Source organism: Phocoena phocoena, chromosome 10, assembly GCF_963924675.1.
Source record: "Phocoena phocoena chromosome 10, mPhoPho1.1, whole genome shotgun sequence".
NCBI classification, from domain to species: domain Eukaryota; kingdom Metazoa; phylum Chordata; class Mammalia; order Artiodactyla; family Phocoenidae; genus Phocoena; species Phocoena phocoena.
This window is the reverse complement of record NC_089228.1, coordinates 63,753,422-63,774,451: the sequence shown is the minus strand read 5'-3', so window position 1 is coordinate 63,774,451 and position 21,030 is coordinate 63,753,422. Positions and strand designations below refer to the sequence as shown.

Below are 21,030 nucleotides of genomic sequence, written 5' to 3'. Positions count from 1 at the left end.
ATGGTTTCTCACTGATGTTTGTAGAAGAGCTCCGTGAGATTAAAGGCTTTCCTGTTTTTATGTCAACAGCACATTTTCGACATTCTAAAGCCTAGAAGCACATATTCGGCTGCTATCTTGGTCCTGGGAGTGGTTGTCTTTCAAGGGCCAGAGAGTTATTTTCACATATCAACTGTACAAAGTATAGGCATGAGGGTGCCTTACTGTGATGACCCTGCTCTTTTTATTTTAATATTAAAACTTGGGAAGTGGAGATGATGCTGTTTTCAGTGGGGGTGGGGGTGGTCATAGATGTTTTCCCCTGGGAAGTGACGTACAAGGTCTTATTAAGAGTTGCTCCTTGTGGAGTGTGTACTTTGTGGGGGGTGGAGTAGGAGGAATCTCAGGAACTTTCCTTATACTTTTTCCTTCTGTTCATTTCTAGTCTTTATAACCTGGCTTCACTGGAACTGAGAGAGAATCTTCTTACGTATCTCCCTGAGTGAGTCTCTGGGGAAAAGGAGAGGGGGTTATGTACTGAATGAACTTCTTGAAGCATTAAAAAAAAAAAAAAAGTACTACAGTATCTTGTCAAAAAGAAATTCTGTGTCTTTTGGAAAATTTGAGAGATGCCAGCCTTCTCTCAATAGTCCTTCCTGTGCAATAATTATGACCATAAAATCCATATGTATCTTATTTTGGGAAATTAGTCCAAGTGAGGAATGCCGTACTGCTCAGCATTTCTAAGTCCTAAGAGCTCCCTCCCTTTGTTTTTTTTTTTTTTTTTTTAATAGCTCTCTAACCCAGCTACGGAGACTAGAAGAACTTGATTTAGGAAACAATGAAATATATAATTTGGTAAGTCTGTACTGAAGAGAGATTTGAATTTCACCTTGTCCTTAGTCACGATCACAAAATATCTGGGGAGAGATCTGTAGGGATGCTTGTAAGCCAGTGTTTCCACGGATACAGCTTGGCGGCATTAGAGAATGTGCTTCAGTTCACACAGGTTAAGAATTGTGATTCAGGGGTGGAGGGTCACGGCTAGAGATGATGGGTATCAGTGGAAACAGCTGGCATTCTTGGGGAGCATTGGGGATACTTTTAGGAAGGGGGGCTGATATTGGAGAAGTACCAACAAACGACCTCTACAGTACCCCATTACTAACTGTTGAATTAGGGTTCTTTCTTAATGGAAGGCTTGAAATTGGAGCTTTGTTACCATCACATTGCTTTTTGTTTTAGCCAGAATCGATTGGCGCTCTCTTACATCTAAAGGATCTCTGGTTGGATGGAAATCAACTGTCAGAATTACCTCAGGTGAGTGGTAATTTCACACTGTCTCCCCCAAAATGTAAAGCCACCACCACCTTCATGTGTTTCCTGCCTCTACATAAGCTTTTCTGTAGGAGGGATCTTGAAAACCAAAACATTGGTTGAAAAAGCAGATTTGGAAAAATATATCGAACATTCATCGTGCTGCATTGCTGTAGAAAAACTGAAAGCCTCCACCCACCGTTTCTAAAGATAATAAATATATCCTTTAGCGTGTGAAGTCTGCATTTTATTTCATCCTTGCTTTATGCTTGGCTTGCCTGCTTGAAGCCCAGCAAATTTGGAAGTTACCAGGATGCCAGATTGAGATGGTAGAAGTTTCTGCCGCTGTTTGTGATGTGCCAAGTGCTTTGGGATAAGTTGGCCCCAGTTTGCCCCGTAATAGTTGATGTAAAAGCAATGCGAAAAGCTTTTATTTCATATTTTTTCCAAGTGTTGCTATGGTTTAGCTGGAATGTCACACGCTGTTCATGTTTTTCCTGCTGTTACCAAGTGTGAGAACCATGTTCGGAATGAAATGGAGTCTCGCGTGGGCTTCTGAGTACGTCGTGGTCACCTGTGGGTCCCAGCAAGCAGGACCCGCTTTCTGGTCAGTTGAAAGAGAAACTTGAACTAACAACAACACACGGGCATTTTCCCCCTTACTTTGTTTTTCTCCAACTATTACTGAATTTTACTCTTTGCTGTCTCTTACAGCCAGGGTTTAAAGTCAGAATATATTTCATGATGGTCTAGGTGTGTGTATTTTGCAGTAATTCAGAAGCTGTCTGCTGGGCTGTGTGAACCTGTCGTGATGGGACCGTGCACTTCGGGTGGGAAATGTGTTTCGGTGCAGGGAAGCCTAACACCAGAAAAAAGCACTTAAGTAAAATTCTAATTGTTGTAGTTATAGCTGGAATCACCATTGACATCACCCACGACTAATGCAACTAAGGAGCTAATTTGAGTGTATTTCTGAGTTCTTGGCTGCATTTGGGAAAAGGATAGGACAGAACAGTAACTGGTGTGGGCAAGGGTTTGATTAACACTTAGATTTCTCTAGGAAATTATGAGAAATCTTGATTGAGAGGATTCTAGTTACTTAAGAGTCGAAGGATGGGGGGAAGATGCCAGGAAGTTATTAAGAAAGTAATAAAACATCAGCTGTATAGGATGGATAAACAAGGTCCTACTGTAGAGCACAGGGAACTGTATTCAATACCCTGTGATAAACCAGAATGGAAAAGACTATGAAAAAGAATATATATATGTATAACTGCGTCACTTTGCTGTACAGCAGAAATAAGCACAACATTGTAAATCAACTATACTTCAATAAACTTGAAAATATCAGCTATTAGACATGCAGGGGGAGAGTATATGTGTGGACAGATGTACATAAACAATTATGTGCAAAATGCCATGTCCCAAACACAAAGAAATGAACACGCCACTGGTCATGTTATTAATGGTTATTTCAACATCTCATTTGCCCGCTTGTATAACCTTCTATTAAGCCAGGACTAAACATATCAGACAGTCCCAGATAATCAGAATGATTTTCCTGTCTTCACAGATGACAGAAAGTAAAGGAGACAAAGCCATTGTTAAAAGGAATGAATGAAAAAGTGGAAGAACCTCAGGGGCCTGGCATGAAATTAGTAGAAGTGTAGTCTGATTTCCTACAGGCAGAAAATGCAGGGGTGAGGCTCACGGGATGTATGTTAGGTGGGAGATAAACTTGGAAGAATCGATCAGGCCCAGTTCAATGCCGGTTGAGGAGTTTGTGCTTATGTAGCCATCAGGGAGCCACTAGAGTTAGAGGACGGGTCTGATTCCGTGACTGGAGCGATGTTTCCTGGAGGGAAAGATGGAGGCGTGGTTTGTGAACAGACGTGGGCAGAGGATGCCCAGACAAGTCCGGGTGGGAGGGTACTGAGAGTGGGAACGTAACAGACTGGCAATGGCACGGAACAGTGGAGGCGGTTATCAGAGAGAAACTGTGCCCTTGGAGAGCGGAAGGGTACGCTCTCTCTTGAATGGAATGTGAGACTAATAGAGGCACCTCCCTCACTCATGGGTTGGCTCTTCTGCTTCAAAGCAGTCTGCCTTTCTTGTCTCGGGTGTTAACGGTGTCTGCGGGTCTGTGTGCTCCAGTTTGGCTGGGGAGCAGACGCACCGATGTCGTAACAAGCACTGTCTGTCATGGGACATAGAAAGTAGATGGTTTCCTTCCAGGACATCTCAGGCTCACTCTCAAGTGCGAGCTGCCTTCTGAGTGATTGATTCCAAACTTGGAGAACTGGATTCTAGCCTCCTTTTTTTTTTTCTCCCCTAATCTGTGGGACCTTAAAACGACTCATCTTCTCTTGGTGCCAACCTCCTCATCTTATTAAGGGAGTGATTCCTCACCTGCGTGACGTCGGAGGGCTTGGCGTCCCTCCCAGCTCCGTGTGTGTGATTCACACCGCTTTCGGTTTTCATTGGAAGAGGGTCTGGAAACTTACCCCTGCCTTCACACTCACACCGGCACTAAGGAAACATCCTTAGGACCACTCTGGGGTTCGATTTTGAAAAATCGCTGTAACAAATTCCTCCATACCGTGGCAGGTTCAGGCATGACTTTCTTTTCCTGTGTCGTTGATGTAGGAAATAGGAAATCTGAAGAACCTGCTCTGCTTAGATGTCTCTGAAAACAGGTTGGAAAGACTTCCCGAAGAAATCAGTGGCCTGACTTCATTAACGGATTTAGTCATTTCCCAGAACTTGTTAGAAACACTCCCAGATGGCATTGGTGAGTATTGAAAATAACTAACTACCACGGTGCTGGCTCTTCTCAGGTGCTGGGGACATGATTCCTTCAGTCATTTGTTTTTAAAGAAGGAAAGCAAGGAATATTTAATACAATTAAAGTTTCTCCATATGCAAGCGTTTCTGTCGCCCTGGTCTGGTAGCAGTTATACGTGTTGTTACTTTTAAGTGTTGGCCCCTGTCTACTTCCTCCGCATCTTATTTCCATGATTTCGGTAGGGATCAGCCCAAATCACAGAATGTGTTTCAGACATATGAACAACCACTAAGACATTTCTAATTGAGCATCGTAAATAGTTTATAGGAAACGACCTTTGACCTTATGGTGTGACCCAGGTAAGGGCTGTTACAGGGAGAGTGGGTGTTGTATGGAACCTTTTCTGGTCTATCGAGAATCATCTTTTCCTTGAACCATTCTTTGCCATTTCCTTTAAAAAACCGTCCAGACATTTCCTTTACCGTAAAGGAACACAGCCCAGGGTGAGAAAATAAATGCAAACAGAGAAGATATAAACAGACATACGCTGTCAGCTCCACTGTAGCCAAACTGCCTAGAAATTGTAAGAAATTATATTTAACTGTGTGGTTGACATAGGATAGCTGTCTTTGACCTTCACTTAACTTGTATTCAGAACATCAGAGGGAGTTTGGGGAAGGTTTTCAGTAGTTGGAGAAGCTGTGTGACAGAGGACCCCTTCCTTTCTGGTATTTGGTCCAGATGATAATAGCGACCTGGCAGAAATACAGGCTCTGCATTTTGGTTGAGGCTGGTTGGGAAATTGATGGGGACTTTGACTCCAGGTAGAAACATTTGCTGAGAATCGTATATGGCATCGGAAAGCAGTGGTAGGGACTGGGGATGTTTTGTCGTTGGGAAAAGGGAGAAATAGGAGTCATGAGATGGTTGATGTCAAGCCTTTGAAAGGCTGTCAGGTAGAAGGAGATTTATTCCATCTTCTAGTTCAAGTGGGTGAAAGGAAAGGGTTGCTAATCTCAGTTTGATTTAAGAAAGAGCTTAAAATGCATCTGTTATGAATCAGTTTGGGCTGCTTAGTGAAGAAATGAGCCTCCCATCACTAGAAGTATTCGAGGAGAGGCTGTCGGACCACTTGTCAGTGATGTTGTTGAGGAGATTCTTGGAGTGAGCTCTGTCAGCTGTAGGGTTCCATGCCTCGCAGAAGGATATGGGTCTCCTGGCCTGAGGACTGGGGGGGACTCTCTGCGGACAGTGTTAGTTGGTACTGATTAGGCTAAACAAGGAGCCTAGCAATCAGTGAGTTCCTCTGCCTTGCCCCGGGACCACACACAAAGCGAGTTCATCCCTTCAGCATCTCCACATCTCCAGCTTTATGTCTCTTTTATGATAGAGGCTGTTCTCCGATTTTCCTGGGGACAGTGTCATCATGCTGGCCACTCTCTGTGGATAACAAGGACCTCTGCTCTGTAGGCTCAGCCCCTGACGAAGTAGTAGTTGAAAGTGAGAATCTGGTGATGCAGGATCTCCTCCATCCCGCGGGGGCTGAGGAGGCTGCAGTAAACCCCAGTTCCTTTCCCGTGGCCTGAGGGCATTGCCCGTGAGTCCATTTTCCCCACCCAGAGTGAAATAGATCAGTCTTAATGTGGCTTTTCAAAGATTACCGTCTTTTTTTCAAAAATTTATTTCTTTTTGGCTGCGTTGGGTCTTCGTTGCTGTGCGCGGGCTTTCTCTAGTTGTGGCGAGTGGGGATTTCTCTTCGTTGCGGTGCATGGGCTTCTCATTGCGGTGGCTTCTCTTGCTGCAGAGCACAGGCTCTAAGCGCGAGGGCTTCAGTAGTTGTGGTGCATAGGCTCAGTAGTTGTGGCTCGCGGGCTGTAGAGCGCGGGCTCAGTAGTTGTGGCACGCGGGCTCAGTAGTTGTGGCTCACGGGCTTAGTTGCTCTGTGGCATGTGGGATCTTCCTCGACCAGGGCTCAAACCCGTGTCCCCTGCATTGGCAGGCGGATTCTTAATCACTGCGCCACCAGGGAAGCCCAAAGATTACCATCTGACTCTGCATTGACAGAAATACTTCATTGTACGGATCTTCACGGAGTCACTGTCATCCACAGGTGATAGAATAAACTGCACTGTGCTGTCTTTTGTTTTTAGTGAGGATGATTGTTAGAGTAACATTAAAGGCTCTCCTCTGTACACGAGACATTTCTTGTTCTTAAAGATCCATCAAGAGCCAGCTGTTTTTTTTTTCCTGAAATCTCTGGGCTTTGACATATTTTTAGGTAGTGACTTTCCAAAGGATTTGCCGCTAATTGCTGACTGTTTCTGACATTCTGAACAGATGATTTTAACTCTCAACTGTTCGTGGTCGAAATGAGAATGGTACAGTTTCATAATCTGAAAAGCTGGGTGAGGAAATCAAATGAGCAAGGACAACCGATAGGAAATACCAAGCGGTGATCAGGAAGACAGTGATAACTAACGAGTTTGAATAACGCTTTTACAGGAAAACTAAAGAAACTGTCAATCTTGAAGGTGGATCAGAACAGACTCACCCAGTTGCCCGAGGCGGTTGGGGACTGTGAAAGCCTCACGGAATTGGTTCTTACGGAAAACCGGCTCCTGGTGAGTGTGGTTCCAGGGTCAGAGGGAGACTTATGTTGTGGGTTCTGTATCACAAAGGCTCCTTAGGTTCGATTCTACTTATTTGTAATTTGGGTAGACCAGATGGAAATTGCCTTACGTTGTAACTAACAAAGGGACCTGAGAAGCAAGCATGTGACATAAAGGTGATCCGTTTTGACGTGTCCAGGTCCCCCATCAGAGAGTGTGTCCCCCTTGTGATGCTTAGGGTACAGGGACTGAGCTGGACACTAGGGGGCCCAGGGAGGCGGGGGCGGGGGGGTGGTGGGGACCGGCCCTGTCAGTGGAAGTGCTGATGCCTCCATCGGGGAGTCTGAGGACGGGCCAGAGGGGGAGGGAATGGTGGTTGTCTCGGGAAGCCTTGGGAGCACTGGGGGTGGGGGGATGCTCTTTTGGAGGAGCCAGAGCACGGCTTTGACCTTGATCTCGCCCCATCTGAGAAGCTGGGTGAGGCAGTTCAGGTTCCCCGGGCTTGGACCAGAGAGAGGCCTCCGCATCTTCCCGGGGCAGCACCTGCTGGGGCGGGGTCCCAGGGCGACGGCAAACCTCAGCTGCTTCTCGCCTCTTGCTGCTTCCTCTCCGTCCATCGTCCTTCACCTCCCACCCCATCTGTTCCCCTTTCTCCTCTTGTCGTTGTCCTGTAGCCGCTGTTTTCTTTAGTTTATTTTCCTGCCGTTCTCTTTTCTCTACATTTTGTCACTTTAGTTTTTACTCTACTTTCCTTTTTCCTCTTTTCTTCCCTTTTCTCCTCTCTTTATAAACAGAGTAAGTAATGCTTTTTAGGTGAAAAGATCCGAAGAAGACAGCGAGAGTGAGTGAAGGGTGTAGAGTTGGTAGTGCGGGGTGTGCCGGGAGCATCTCCCCTCAGACAGGACAGCGGCCTCCTCGGGCAGGTTGGGTGGGAGGGACTAGGCTCTCCTTCCTTGTTTCTGGGTTTAGAATTACAGATGGTAGAGACTTCCCTGGCGATCCAGTGGTTAAGACTTCGCCTCCCAATGCAGGGGGTGTGGGTTCCATCCCTGGTCGGGGAGCTGGGATCCCACATGCCTCACGGCCAAAAGACCGAAACATAGAACAGAAGCAATATTGTAACAAATTCAATAAAGACTTTAAAAATGGTCCACGTCAAAAAAAAAAAAAAAGAAAAAAGGAATTACAGATGGTAGTCATAACAGTCAGAAAAATAATATTCATCCCTGATTCCATCAGGGTCAAAGACCCCCCCATCCCCATGGGCTCCCACACCAGCCCGGGTGGCCCCCCTCCTTCCCCCAGCCTCATGGCCGCCCCCCGCTCGGGTTCTCACTGCCTGCTGAGCTCTCTGGCCTCCACAGGCATCTAAGCCACCATCTCTTGGAGTCCTCAGAGGTGCAGGCGGGGAAGGGATGAATCTCGAGGTTGCAGATTTCACTTCGTTGACTTAAAGAGCCTTCATTACCTCTTTTACTTGGTGTTTCTCTGTTCCCAGGCCTGTGCCTTTGACCTCATTTCATTGAAACATACTCTCATTTCTATAAAAATACAAAATATTAGATGCCACGTCCCCCAAATGAGTGCTACAAACACCTGATATTCAGGAAGAACCGTCACTTCTCTTACTGGATGAGATTAGATTCTCTCAGTTCTTGAAAAGATCTGTTTTACTCTGAGCTGTGTGAAAAGTATGCAGTAAGTTAATAACAAAAATGTTACTTTAACAGACTTTACCTAAGAGCATTGGAAAACTTAAGAAGTTGAGCAACTTGAATGCAGACAGAAATAAATTAGTGTCTTTACCAAAAGAGGTACGTGCTTTTAAGAAAATAATATAATGATAATTATAAAGAAATAATAACACATAAGGGGTCAAAGATGTCAACTACTTTAAAAGACTTATGTGATGCTTTTTAAAGGTGTAAACTCTCATCTGTGGATTCAGGGATGGTTGGAGGAATTGTATGAAAGAATGACCATCAGTAACACTAAGGAGAGTAGGTGGGTCCAGATGGTTGTGAGCAGAGTTGGGAAAGGTGAATTCGTTGGGGGACAGAGAGAACGACATTTTGGGGCTGACCTGGGAGAACAGTGACACCACGGACAGGAAGGGGTGATCTGGGAGTTGGGCAGAGGAAGGGGATGACTTTGGGTTTGACTGGGTTTAATGAGGAGTTAAACTGCCCCATAACCGTTGGAGTCATAAAAATGGATCTTGATGGAGCGTCTTCCTGGGCAGAGGCTTGCGTCCGGGAGAGAGGGAGTGAGCCCTCTAAGTAGAGAAGGATGCCCGGGAAGGTCTGGCCAGGTTCTTAGGATTTTTGGTCAGTGCTCCAAGCAGGAGAAAAGAGACAGTCACCATCGTTTGCAGGCATAGCTGTGCAGCCTAGTGGCATTTCAGTTCTGGCAGAGGAGGTGCCGATACTGAGAATGGGGAGGAAACCTGAGGCAGATCACACAGGGAGGCATCTGGGCCATTGTCTAAAAGGAAGACTCACTTTCTATTTGGAACCAGGAGAACCTGATTGGAGATGGGTCGTACTGAGCTTGATTTTTTATTAGCAATAGAGCCTAAAATAAAGTTTCAGATGCCATTTCTCCACTCTCCCCACACCCTGCCTCCGCCCATCAAGTGAGCTGTTGGTGAGCCCTTCGCCCTGGCCAAGCCCTCATATGAAAAGGTGCTGTGTCCTCTGATGTGATGACCACTGGCCAGGCACCATTTCCTCCTTATTTGTCTGTTTGACCCTTTCTAACATCTGTTTTGGAATAGTTTCAAAGCTGCCCTCCAACCAGCCAGAGCTCGAGGGGTTCTTATGGCTCCCAGGGCCGCTTCTCTGGGTGTCCGACTTGGCTTGGTCTCTTCTTTCCCTTCCCCATCTAGGTGTTCTACTCTCGGCAGCCCAGGCTTGTCCCTGGGTGAGAACGGCCAGCCTTCCTGAGTGGAAGCATAAGGATGTTTGTTACAAACGTGACTACGTTCTGTTCCCAGCAGAAAGACCTAATTCTTCATCTCAGCTAAACTGGGACACCAGAGAGTCTGCTCATCAAAATGTTTTTTGGTTCCAGTCTCAAAGCAATAAACCGAAACACAGAGCTGGTGTTCTGAGCATTTAATTGTACTCTTGCTGGAGAACACGTGTGGGTGGGTGTAGATCGGACGCATAAACACATGCAGAGAGAAGTAGAAAAGACTCATGACTTCCTTTCTCAATGTCCTGCACTACGCTAGGTGCTGTTGTGTATGTTCCTTGAATCGTCACAGCAGCTTTTTGAGGCCATGAGGATTTCCTCACTTTACAGATGAGGAAACTGAGGCTGGTGAGAAGCTTTCCCCACCGGGGCTCACACAGCTGGGAGTTGGGAGAATGGGTTCCAGACGTGTCCCCAGATGGCCAAGCCCATAAAAGCAGATTGAACCTACCTTTTCATTGCTGTGACCCTGACGTAAGGCAGGACCTTGATTGGGTAAAGGAAGGTCAAATCATCTTTAGTTTGGACACTTTAGAAAATTGATACATTTGAGGAATAGTTTCAGTAAATGCCAAAGAGAGGGCTTCTGAGTATGATGTTAATCCCCAGCAAGGTCACCACCCACCTGCCATGTCCCCATCCCTCTCTTTGGATCTGCTCTTTCAAAGGAACACATTTTAGGCAAGAATGTGAGGAGTTTCTTCTTGTAAACTGTCCCCATCATATTAGCATCAGCCCTGTTGGCACTCTGAGAGAATGAAATTATTGATATGATCGCTTCCCTGGCATTTGGCGTTTCATCAAGGAATGAAGTTTGTGCCTTTTCCTTCAGCTGCCCGAGAAAGCAGAGCTGTTTAGGACCCTAGGGACTGGCTCTTTTCTAGCCCATTTCACTCCGACTCACATACTCTGAGCTCCCAGGCTAGGACGTGTCCCAGTTCTGCTGTGGGTCCCAGCTTGGTGACCCTGCAGAAACGGGCATTGCTGGCCTCTGACCCTCAGGCTGAGCTGCCAAATCATCGATGGGCCCCTCACCTTGAACGGGGTCTTGTTTGTTGGTCTGTGAGTGTGAGTGTGTGTGCAGGGGGAATGCCACGTGTGTGCATACACTCTGCCTCCAAGCTTGATACCATCCCATCAAATCCTGCGCTCTCCTGATTGGATTCTTTTCTTTCCAAACGTGATTACTTCCTCTTGAACAATTAAGTCTCACGCATGACACATCTAAACTGAAATGCTGACCAATTCCATTTATATGCCCCAAATCCATAGTTGTATTAATGGCCTTTGGTCTGGTGTGCTGTGTAGTTCTTCCTCTTTTTTGTCTTTTTTTCCCCCCCATTTGATAGTATCACATTTTGTCAGTTTTACAGCACAGTTCCTTCGTCTATAGCAGCATTTATTTGCATTTTTTCCCCAAATGGTTGAGGGGAAAATGTTTGCACTGTGTGGGTCACAATAATAGATTCTGTTTGTGTTGTGTGGTGTTATGTGTAGTAAACATTTGCAAATCAATGAATGTCTCTTGTTTTCTTGATTGTTAGCTGCTTGGAAATTTAGAAAAGTCAGGTAAACTTGCAATCTTGTAAGTATTGTTCAGACCACAGTTGCATCTCTGACTTCCATTCTGCTTCTCAAATGCATGAAGATTCAGATCGGCTGACAGCTTTGTGTGCTCTTCATTGTAAAACATTGGACATTTTCCTCGAAACTCAGTTTTTTTTTTTTGTTTGTTTCTTTAAATGACTGCATGGCCTGGAACCTGGTTTTGCTATGTGTTTGTCAGATTTGTTCCGATTACTCTCTCTCAAAAGAATGCTTTTCTGTGAATTACATCTTAAGTTATGCAGAAATTCTGAAAGGCATACCTTGGGGGCTCATCTGCCTTCACCAAATTCTCCTTTGCTGGCACGATTCTGTCTCTGAGGGACAGGCTAGATTCGCTTTATTTGCTACATGTGGCATGCTTCTGATTTTTCAATCCACTTACTTGCGTCTTTTATTTCTCATCCCGGTGCTCAAGTGTGTATGTTTCTGTGATAAGGAAGTTCCCTAAAAAACCCTGTTTTTGGTGGAGGGAAGAATTAAGGGGAAGAATCCTGTCTTCGTGGATAGACAGGACGTCGGTGTATGTGTGATCATGGGTATGAAGATAGACACAAACTTTATAGTATTTCCAGCCACGTCTTATCGTTAAATGACCTAGACCACAGAGAGTTTCTGGCTGGAAGAAATGGAGTATATATCCAAGTTTAGGGCTTAGTCTCTTGTCTCCATTAGGTCAAAATGGAAGTGACTCTACCTACATCATACCTGTCTCACCAGTCAGGTGAGACAAGGGAGGATTTGCAGATCATTCGTCAAAGCTTTCCTTTAGCAGGCAATCTGTAAACACGAATCACCCACAGATATTGTGCTATTCAGAAATGTCCATGGTGATAGAGTATTCATTTTGTAGACAGCTTTCTGCCTTCTTATTAGTACAATTTAAAATTCTTCTAGAGTAAGTTCCCATGATGTTCTAAAGTGAATTATTGATAAATAAAAGAGATACGACCAAACCTAAAAATGCTAGAATTAAAAAAAAAAAAAAAAAGCTGACCGTTGGGTTTCAGGATAGAGAAGGCATTCCTAAACTTGAAAGAGGAAATAACTCATAAAAGAAACAGTTGATGGATTTGTCTACGTGAAAATGAGACTTGTGACCTTCAAGAAAATGAAGACAGGCTGGGGGAAGGGTGATGTTTACAGCATCACACGTGAAGGCTGTCTTTCCTTACTCTGTTAGAAATTCTTTCACATCATTGAGAAAAGAGATGTATCCACTCTAGAAAAGTGGACAGAAAGAAAAGCAAAGAACCCCCCCCACAAAAACCAGTGATTCACAGGAGAAAAAAATAGAAATGACTTTTAATGTGAAATCATTATTCACAAAATGTTAATTGAAGCATTTTCACCTATCAGATTTTCAAGATTTAAAAAATATAATAATATACCAAATGTTGGTTAGAGTACAGGAAAGTGCCTGTTATCATGGAAATATAAATTATTACGGCTTCTCTGGAAGGGAATTTGGTAGTAGTATTAAAAATTTGAAAAATAGGCATACCCTTTGATTCTGTAATTCCACTTCTAGGAATTTATCCTAGGAGAACAATTATGGATGTACACTGAGAATCATGCATGAGATTATTTCTCCCAGTGTATGCAGGAGCGTCTAGCGTGTTCCAGGCACCATGCCAAACATGTCCGGAGGCAGCTGACATGTGCCAGGCCCTGTGCCAAGTGCCTTCAGGCTAACTCTTGTCTGATTTTCACAACAATTCAATGAGATATAGGTAAATCATCATCAGCATCCAACAGATGTTGATTTCTAAACTAAGACTCAGAGAGGTTAAGTAACTTGCCCAGGATCACACAGCAAAGAAATGGTAGAACTAATTAGCAGTGTCTACAGTGGTGATCTGCTAAGTATTCTGTGATACATATGTAGAAGGAAATAACTATGTGGTCAGTAAAAATTCTATTGGAAGCAAAATGACCTGGGAAGACATTCTTGATTCTGTATGCAAACAAAGGTGCTAAAGATCATAGGGCTGGTTCTAATTCTGTTGAAGTGCATAGTTATAATCACAAATGCATGGCATTTGAACCTCAAAATGTTAAGACTGATTATCCCTTCGTGGCAGGATTTGGTTTGAGTTATTTTCTCATTGTGCTTTCGTGCGTGTGTATATGTGGTTTTTATTTTCCAGTCAACTAAGTTACTTTCTTATAATTAGAAGAATGCTGTCGCTGTTAGTGGATATTTTGATGTCAGTGGCCCAACAATTCAGGGAGTCCCAAAACCACATGCTTTCCAAAATATTTCTGGAGCAGGGAACATTTGAATAATATGCCACAGATGATCATGGGAAAGGCAAAAAATAGTCTTTGGTTTCTAAAATTATACCTCATGTTATTTCTGTTCAAATAGGATTTTGACCAGATTTTGCTTATTGTACATTTTCCCTCTTGCCAGTGAAATGTGGGTTCAGTTCTGTTACAAATAATATTGAAAGGAAGATGCCGAAGGAAAATGAAAGTTCCTTTCCACTCGGGGCAGGTATTCACAAGGCAGGCTATAGGCAAAGGTGACCAATACAGGCTTTCTCTTTGAGTCACACAATCTGATTATCTCCTTTAAGCTGTCACCTGCAGGCTGTTACTACTCAGGGAAAGTTGACCTTACTGAAGGTTTGCTCAGTGATCTGCAGGTCCCGTATCCTTGAGATGGATCAGATCAGTGCCAAAGAGTTAAGGACAGTATTGTCTTGAATTAGGAGAACACAGAACAGCTCAACAAGGATCCTTAGCTACGTTCTGTAATTCTCAGAGAATCCAAGTCCAAGCCCTCGTATTCTTTTCTCTGGTGCTGCTATCCTTGTGTGCTATTTTGTGGTTAAAGGGAGTTTGAAAATATCAGCTTCCTACGTAACTGGTAATAAGTTATTTAAACAGTGACTCTGCTTCCCAGAATTTCTAAGTGATGGAGACATTTTATCCTGTTGACCCCTAAGGAGCCTGTAAACCCTGCCTCCTGAACCCAAAAGAGAAAGCACAAATCCATGCGAATGATGCAGAATGCAATAGTGAGCTCAGGCCAGTTCTTCACTCCTATGAACACAAAATGTCACTGTGATGCACCGTCAGGGAGACAGTATTTTAGGAGGTTCTGGGGCATCCAGGGCAGAGGTGGGCAGCCTCAGCACAGTTCCAGCAACATGGCAGGGGCTCAGGTGTGGACAGCCTGTCACTGGGACCTGGGACTTTCACTTCTTGGAAAAACAACAGCTACGTGTATTTGGCAGCAGCAGTAGGTCAGGTCCTAGGATAGGGGCTGTCATAGGTGGTTTCGTTCAATCTAATGCTTATTGTTACTTTTGCTAAAGTAACATATCCAAATCCACAGGACCTAGGACGGAGCCTAAGTTCCACCCCTGGTCTGTGAGATCCCAGAGCCCCCCCCTCTACGTCACCCCGCATCCCCCTCTGACGTCTGTGAAGAACTCTGTCTTTTGAATCATGGCTTTGACTGCTCTATCATCTTTTCCAAAAGCCAAAGCTTCGCGCCATGCCCTCCCAGCTGGCTTGGTGTGAGCGTGTCCTGTGCTTTTTGCCCTGTTAGGCAGCCCTCACACATTCAGCCCAGATGGACTCTCTGTCCTCATCGTTTCCTGAAAACATGGCCGGTGGCGCTCAGAGGCCACTCACCTGCCTTGTCCACCCAGAGCGCCTGAGGCTCTTGGATACACTGCCTTCCTCCTCTTGACCTCTCAAATGGTGTGAGAGTAGAGCGGGGAAGGAAAGAGAAAAAAATAAATCACAGGCTGTAAGCACGTAGGCAGTGCACACCCTCCACCGGGAGTTCCCGTTCTTTCCCCCAAAGTACGTAAGCGGCGTGAACTTGTCCGGAACTTTTATTGCACGGGCGACTTTCACAGACCTCTCTGACCCACTTTCATTAGTTAATTAATGTTTAGGAGTAGATGGTATAGGCACACGGTACAAACTGAAAATGTTCACATGGTGTATGCAACAGTAGGCCCCCCAAACAAAGACCCCACCGGTGGCGGGGGCAGTGGGCGGCTTCCTGACAAAGCGAAGCCCCAAGTCACGATGCAGCCTCGGCTCTGTGTAAATAACCGATACCTGCTTTGCCTCCCCGGAGTCCAGATAAGCCCTGTCTCCTCAAAGCCAGGCCGGCATGAGGCGTGACCGGCCTCAGCCACGTGCTGACCCAGTAGGCGCCCCTTCCTGGCTCGCAGACCCGGTGCGGATCCCCGACCACATGGATCGGGGCCGGTCCCCACGGGGACCTCCGCATGGGTCACCTAAATTCATCAGAGCGAATCTAATCGCGTCCGTCCTTACACGATCCAGGGTGTCCAGGGTTTTGATTCCTTTCCTTCTGGGAGGTGCCTGGGCACCTGGGTTAGACTGAGCCCCTTCCTCAAGGGAGGGAAGAATGCCAGGCCCCACAGAAGATGTGCCTCTTTTAGGACATGATATTTACAAAACGTGAGAGGCCGCCCTAGTAGTTCTTATCAGGGAAAAGAGTTTTGCGGTCTCCATTGTTACACATAGAAGCAGATGACAACTTTAAGTAGCAGCCTTTCAGTAGTAAGTAAACAAATACAAGTGTGTAGACATACCTTCATGAGGAATGCTGGTAGGTAGCTGGGCTTCACCTTTGGGCAGAGAGGATGCCAAACACCCTGATGACATGTAAGCGTGCAAATTAAACAACCCCATCAAACGATCTGTCAGAGGGTTTGTATGGACCATAGTTAGAAAGGAAACGGATTGACTTGGACCAGGGGTTCTGGGAAGGCTTTTCGGGGTAGAGGATGTTTAGCTAATTGGGGGTGATGGTAAGATTTAAAAAAGACAGAAAGAAGAAGGGTGTATCTATAAGAAACAGTGTGACCAAAAATACAAGATGTCTTTTAGAGGACAGTGAGCAAACCAGTTTTTCTGGGATGGGAAATGTGAATACTGAGAAACGAGGGGAACGGTACGTCTCTGGGTGTTTCCAGGTGACCAGAGAGGAATGTTGGTCTGTGTTTTCTTGTGTGTTTAGTTTTCTTTTACATTCATTACGGTTACATGCTGTGGTTAAATATATTATTTCAAAATCCTTATATATAACTCCTAAGGGGAGACATAAAAAGATTGTGCACAAAGGTAATTATGTAGCAGTTTCATAAATGTGCATTCCGCTTTTTAAGATACACACGTACATTTAACACAGAAATAAATAGAAAAGGGCAGAAGGTATATTCAGATACTGACGGAGAGCTGGGTGTCTTGCTCCTCCTCTGGTGGAGGCTCTGGGGTATTTTTCCATGTATCAGAATCAATAGGTCCCTTCATCAGCCCTTTTCCCCAGCCGCCCTGAGTCAGAACAGCGCATGTGTGGAGAGTGTAGCGTGGACGCGGGCCTGCGGGATGTTGTGTCTGGGACCCAGCTGGTTTTGCAACTCCTTCGTTCAGCTTTCCTGACTGTAGAAACCACAGACAGCTTATTCAAGAGAGTCCTTGAATTCTTTTGCGAAGACTAGACTCTTACTAAGCTCAGTTACCTTTGAATCGGTTACTTAAAATAAAAAGGGAATCAAATTTGGTGTGGACGCAGATATTGACGTGTGCTTTCAGCAGTAGGTCATAGCCGACCAAATTCACTTTTTGCTAAAAGATGGTTCATTTTGCATTTGTCAAAGGGCACTGAATTTATCAAATTAAGTTGTGAATGACCAAAGGCTATTAAAAGATGTATGGTAGAAATCAATGTATCATCTCCCAGATGTTCCTCGTTTTCTTTTCTTTTTAAAGAAACTGGAACACTGAAGTTAACATAATGGGCAGGTCTTCAAAGGGGGGTGTGTGTGTGCGTGTGTGTGTATCACCTTTGGCCTGACTTTTGAAACCTAGAATTCTTTTTTTTTAATTTAATTTTTTATTAAAGTATAGTTGATTTACAATGTTGTGTTAGTTTCTGGAGTGCAGCGAAGTGATTCAGATATATATATATCCTTTTTCATATTTTTTTCCAACCTAGAATTCTTAAACTCCCGTATTACCAAATACTATATGTCTGGACCTGTGTTGTCTGGTTAACATATTTAAAAGATGCAGTTGCATTAGGTAGCAGTAGAAAATGACTTTCTGTTCAGAATGCAGTTTTTGAACTGTCTTGTTTATTTTCTTGACTTAATTTAGAACATACGTGTTTAATGTTTTGCAGAGATTTTTAAGCTTACTGGACGACTCAGTGTTTTATATGATATAAATCAATCATAGCTGGTCATCAGTGAGACTTAAAATCGTGTGATGTTATTTTGTGCATCCTTTTCATGCCATTTGATGAACGAGACCCTCCAGTCCCACCCCCATCTCCCAGAAAAACCTGGAAAACAGTCACGTTTTCTTTCCCATCACAGATCGGCGGCTGCAGCAGCCTCACCGTGTTCTGCGTGCGCGACAACAGGCTGACTCGGATCCCTGCGGAGGTGTCACGGGCCGCCGAGCTGCACGTCCTGGACGTGGCAGGGAACAGGTAAGCCTGAGACAAGCAAACGGTCATCCATCCCAGCCCTGGCTGTCTTGCCTTCGCTCCACCTTGTAAAATATATACTGATTGGTCACATTAGCCAGGCCTGGAAGCTCCCAGTCTGGGAGCTGGAGTGATGGAGCCCGATGGAGTGGACGAGGTCAAGGGCAGCCAGAGCGTGGAGTCCTTTAAGGTTACGGTGGGCACGGCCGGACACATGCTTTCCAGATGACGGTACCGCGATGGAAGGGGGAGGGAGACCTAGGTCTTGGCTTTTATAACTGGCTTCCGTATGTCATTGTGGACCTTGGTTTCCTCATCTGAAACAAGAGCTCCCATGAGTCTGAGCTAGATGTTAGCCAGGGGTCTTGATGTGTCTTGCCCGTGACTCTGAACCCCCTGACATTGTGAACAAAACTGTATTCAGGGACACTTTGCTGGTGAGAAGATCCACAGCTAATGTCAGAATTGCCAGGTGTTTCATAGTCTGAAAAACCTGACGAGCCACCAGTCGGTGTCCCCAAGGTCTCAGCAGCGCCATCTCTCGAGTTCTGGGTCAGAGGCCTGCGGGCTGCTTGCCAGACTCTGGAATGTGGACTAGAGTCATTTCAGCCATTCTGAACCAATTTCATCACTGCGGATGTCACCGCACTTTCCTTCCCCTGAGCCCTCCTACCCAGGCTCTTCTTTCCACCTCTGACACCTTCTCTGTTTCCCCGCTTTTATCCTTTGGCACTCATGTTCCTCTTTTCTCCAGGAAGCCTCCTCTCTGGGTCTGCATTTCTGAATTACCCTGATGATAATTGCTTGTTTACCCGCATGCGACCCTCCTGAAATTAAAGTTACCTAAAGTTAGATGTGATGGTTTGTGTGTCATTGTGATTTGTCCCTTCAGTAGATGCCTGGTGAATATCTGTCAACTGAATGGAAACGTTAAAAATGTTCATTTTGCAGAATGGCTGGCAGGCCACTGCAAAGGGCCTGATATCACAGGCTATGTTGCCAAAAGGAATTTAAAAAATGCTTTCGGGTGTTATATAGTTAGATGGGAGAGAACGTGCTGGACCAGGGGAAGACGATCAATGCTTCAAAATGGTAAAGGCCAGCGATCCAAAGAGTGTCTGGGGGATTGTGGCCTACGTGATTCGCTGCTCACAGGTTAGGCACGAGCCACCATTTTTCACTCCTGCTAATGGATCGTGGACAGCAGTGCTAAACAAACAGCAGGACACTGGGGAACCTGGTGATGAGCTGTGGCCTCAGGAAACCCTCACCGTTTTAAAGTTGATGCTTTCAGGACATCTTGATAGATTCTTAAGGCCATTCACTGGTGACTGGAAACTCAGAATTAATTTGAGCTAGATGTTGAATTTCTGCTTGGATTAAGCCCAACAGGAGGCATGCAGCTTGAGAAGGGCCCTTCCCTCTTAACTTCTCCCTATAGCAGTAGAAGCCCAGTGATTCCAGACCCGCCCCAGTTCTTGCCACTTCGGGGAGCACGGATTTGCATCACTAATTCTTGAGCAGAAAGATGGCTCTGACCTCTAAAAACTGTTTTTCACACGAGTGAAGACCCCATTCTCAAGTTCTCAGGAGAAGGGAAAGTTCGATATTTATTATGCCTGGGCCAGGGTGGACAAACAGCAATTAAAAAGTCAAGTGCCATAGCTGTCATCCGAGTCAGTTAGGTGTGTCCTTTAGTCCATTGTATATATAGATGCATAACCAGATTTTAAGCTTATTAAACTATTTAATTACTACTTATTTAAAGTATCAGTAGAGAAACTTATACCCTCCAGGTGAAAAGAGGCTACCATGTTAGCTTTTCAGCTTGCAGAAATGTCACATCATGGGAAGTCCTACCAAATACAACAGAAGTTTCTGCCTCTCCCCCCAAGCATATAAAAGTAGCAAACGGCACAGGGAGGCTGCATGTCGGTTCCCAGAAATTTTTTTTTGACACGTTTGATAGGAAAATTATAGCAAGGATAACGCTAAAATGCCGCTTGGAGACTAAAGCACCAAGCCTTCTGGTACAGTAATAGAGGAGGTGCCTTGTATCAGCAACCACCTCTGGGCCCAGAATACAGATGTCCTTAACTCTTAGGTTCTTTCCCATATGACTATCCACCAAGTACACAAAATCGGGTATTGGAGCATCTTCCTCGCAATATTACTAGTACCAAATACTGCAAACCATGGCTGTCGACGGAGAAATCGTTTGTAACTTTGAATTTCATGATCCAAAAAATAAATTAAAAAGCCTAGAAGGTATCACCTTATACCTATTAGGATGGCTTTTTATCAAAAAGACAAGGGGTAACACGTGTTGATGATGACACAGCAAAAAGGGAACGCTTGTGCAGCGTTGGCGGGAACGTAAGTTGGTGCATCCACAATGGAAAACAGTATGGGGTGTCCTCAAGAAATTATAAATAGAACCACCATATGATCCAGCAGTTCAGCTTCTGGGTATATACCCAAAGGAAAAGAAAACAGGATATCCAAGCGGTATCTGGACTCTCACGTTCATTGCAGCTTTATTCACAGTAGCTGAGATATGGAAATAGCCTAAGCATCCAACAGGTGAATGAATAAAGATGTGTGTGTGTGTGTGTGTGTGTGTGTGTGTGTGTGTGAGAGAGAGAGAGAGTGTGAGTGTGTACACACATATATACGTATGTATGAAATGGAATATTATTCAGCCATGAGAAAGTCCTAAATCCTGTCATTTACGACAACAAGGATGGAGCTTGAGGGCATTTTGCTAAGTGAAATAAGTTAGACAGAGAAAGACAAATACTGTGTGATCTCATTTTTATGGGAAGTCTAAACAAGCTGCACTCATAGAAACAGAGAGTGGACTGGTGGTTGCCAGGGGCCAGCGGGGTGGGGGAAATTAGGAGATGCCAGTTAAAGGGTACAAATTTCCGGTTAGCAGACGAATAAGTTCTGGGGATCTAACATATAGCATGATGACTGTAGTTAACAACACTGTATTATATCCTCTAAAGGTGCTAGGAGAGTAGATCTTAAATGTTTCCAACACACAGACACACACACACACACACACACACACACACTGTGGTGATTATGTGAGGAGATGGAGATACTAAGCCTACTGAGGTAATCATTTCCCGAAACAGTCATCCCTCTGTAACCCTGGGGGGATTGATTCCAGCACCCCCGAGGGTACCAACATGGGCAGACGCCCCAGCCCCTTATATAAGATGCCGCAGCAGAGTTGGCCCTCCGCATCCGCAGGTCCTGCA

The 21,030-nt window shown here is 45.0% G+C and overlaps 1 protein-coding gene across 1 annotated transcript in view; it reads left to right on the top strand.

The window, feature by feature from the left end:
- LRRC1 (leucine rich repeat containing 1) overlaps window positions 1-21,030 on the top strand; it is a 125,488-nt gene that overhangs the window by 97,084 nt on the left and 7,374 nt on the right. Inside the window, exons 5-11 of the mRNA XM_065885599.1 lie at window positions 425-481; window positions 774-837; window positions 1,225-1,299; window positions 3,943-4,087; window positions 6,584-6,702; window positions 8,421-8,504; window positions 17,649-17,764. Coding sequence (XP_065741671.1) covers window positions 425-481; window positions 774-837; window positions 1,225-1,299; window positions 3,943-4,087; window positions 6,584-6,702; window positions 8,421-8,504; window positions 17,649-17,764 — 660 coding nt within the window. The remainder of the gene's footprint in view (window positions 1-424; window positions 482-773; window positions 838-1,224; window positions 1,300-3,942; window positions 4,088-6,583; window positions 6,703-8,420; window positions 8,505-17,648; window positions 17,765-21,030) is intronic.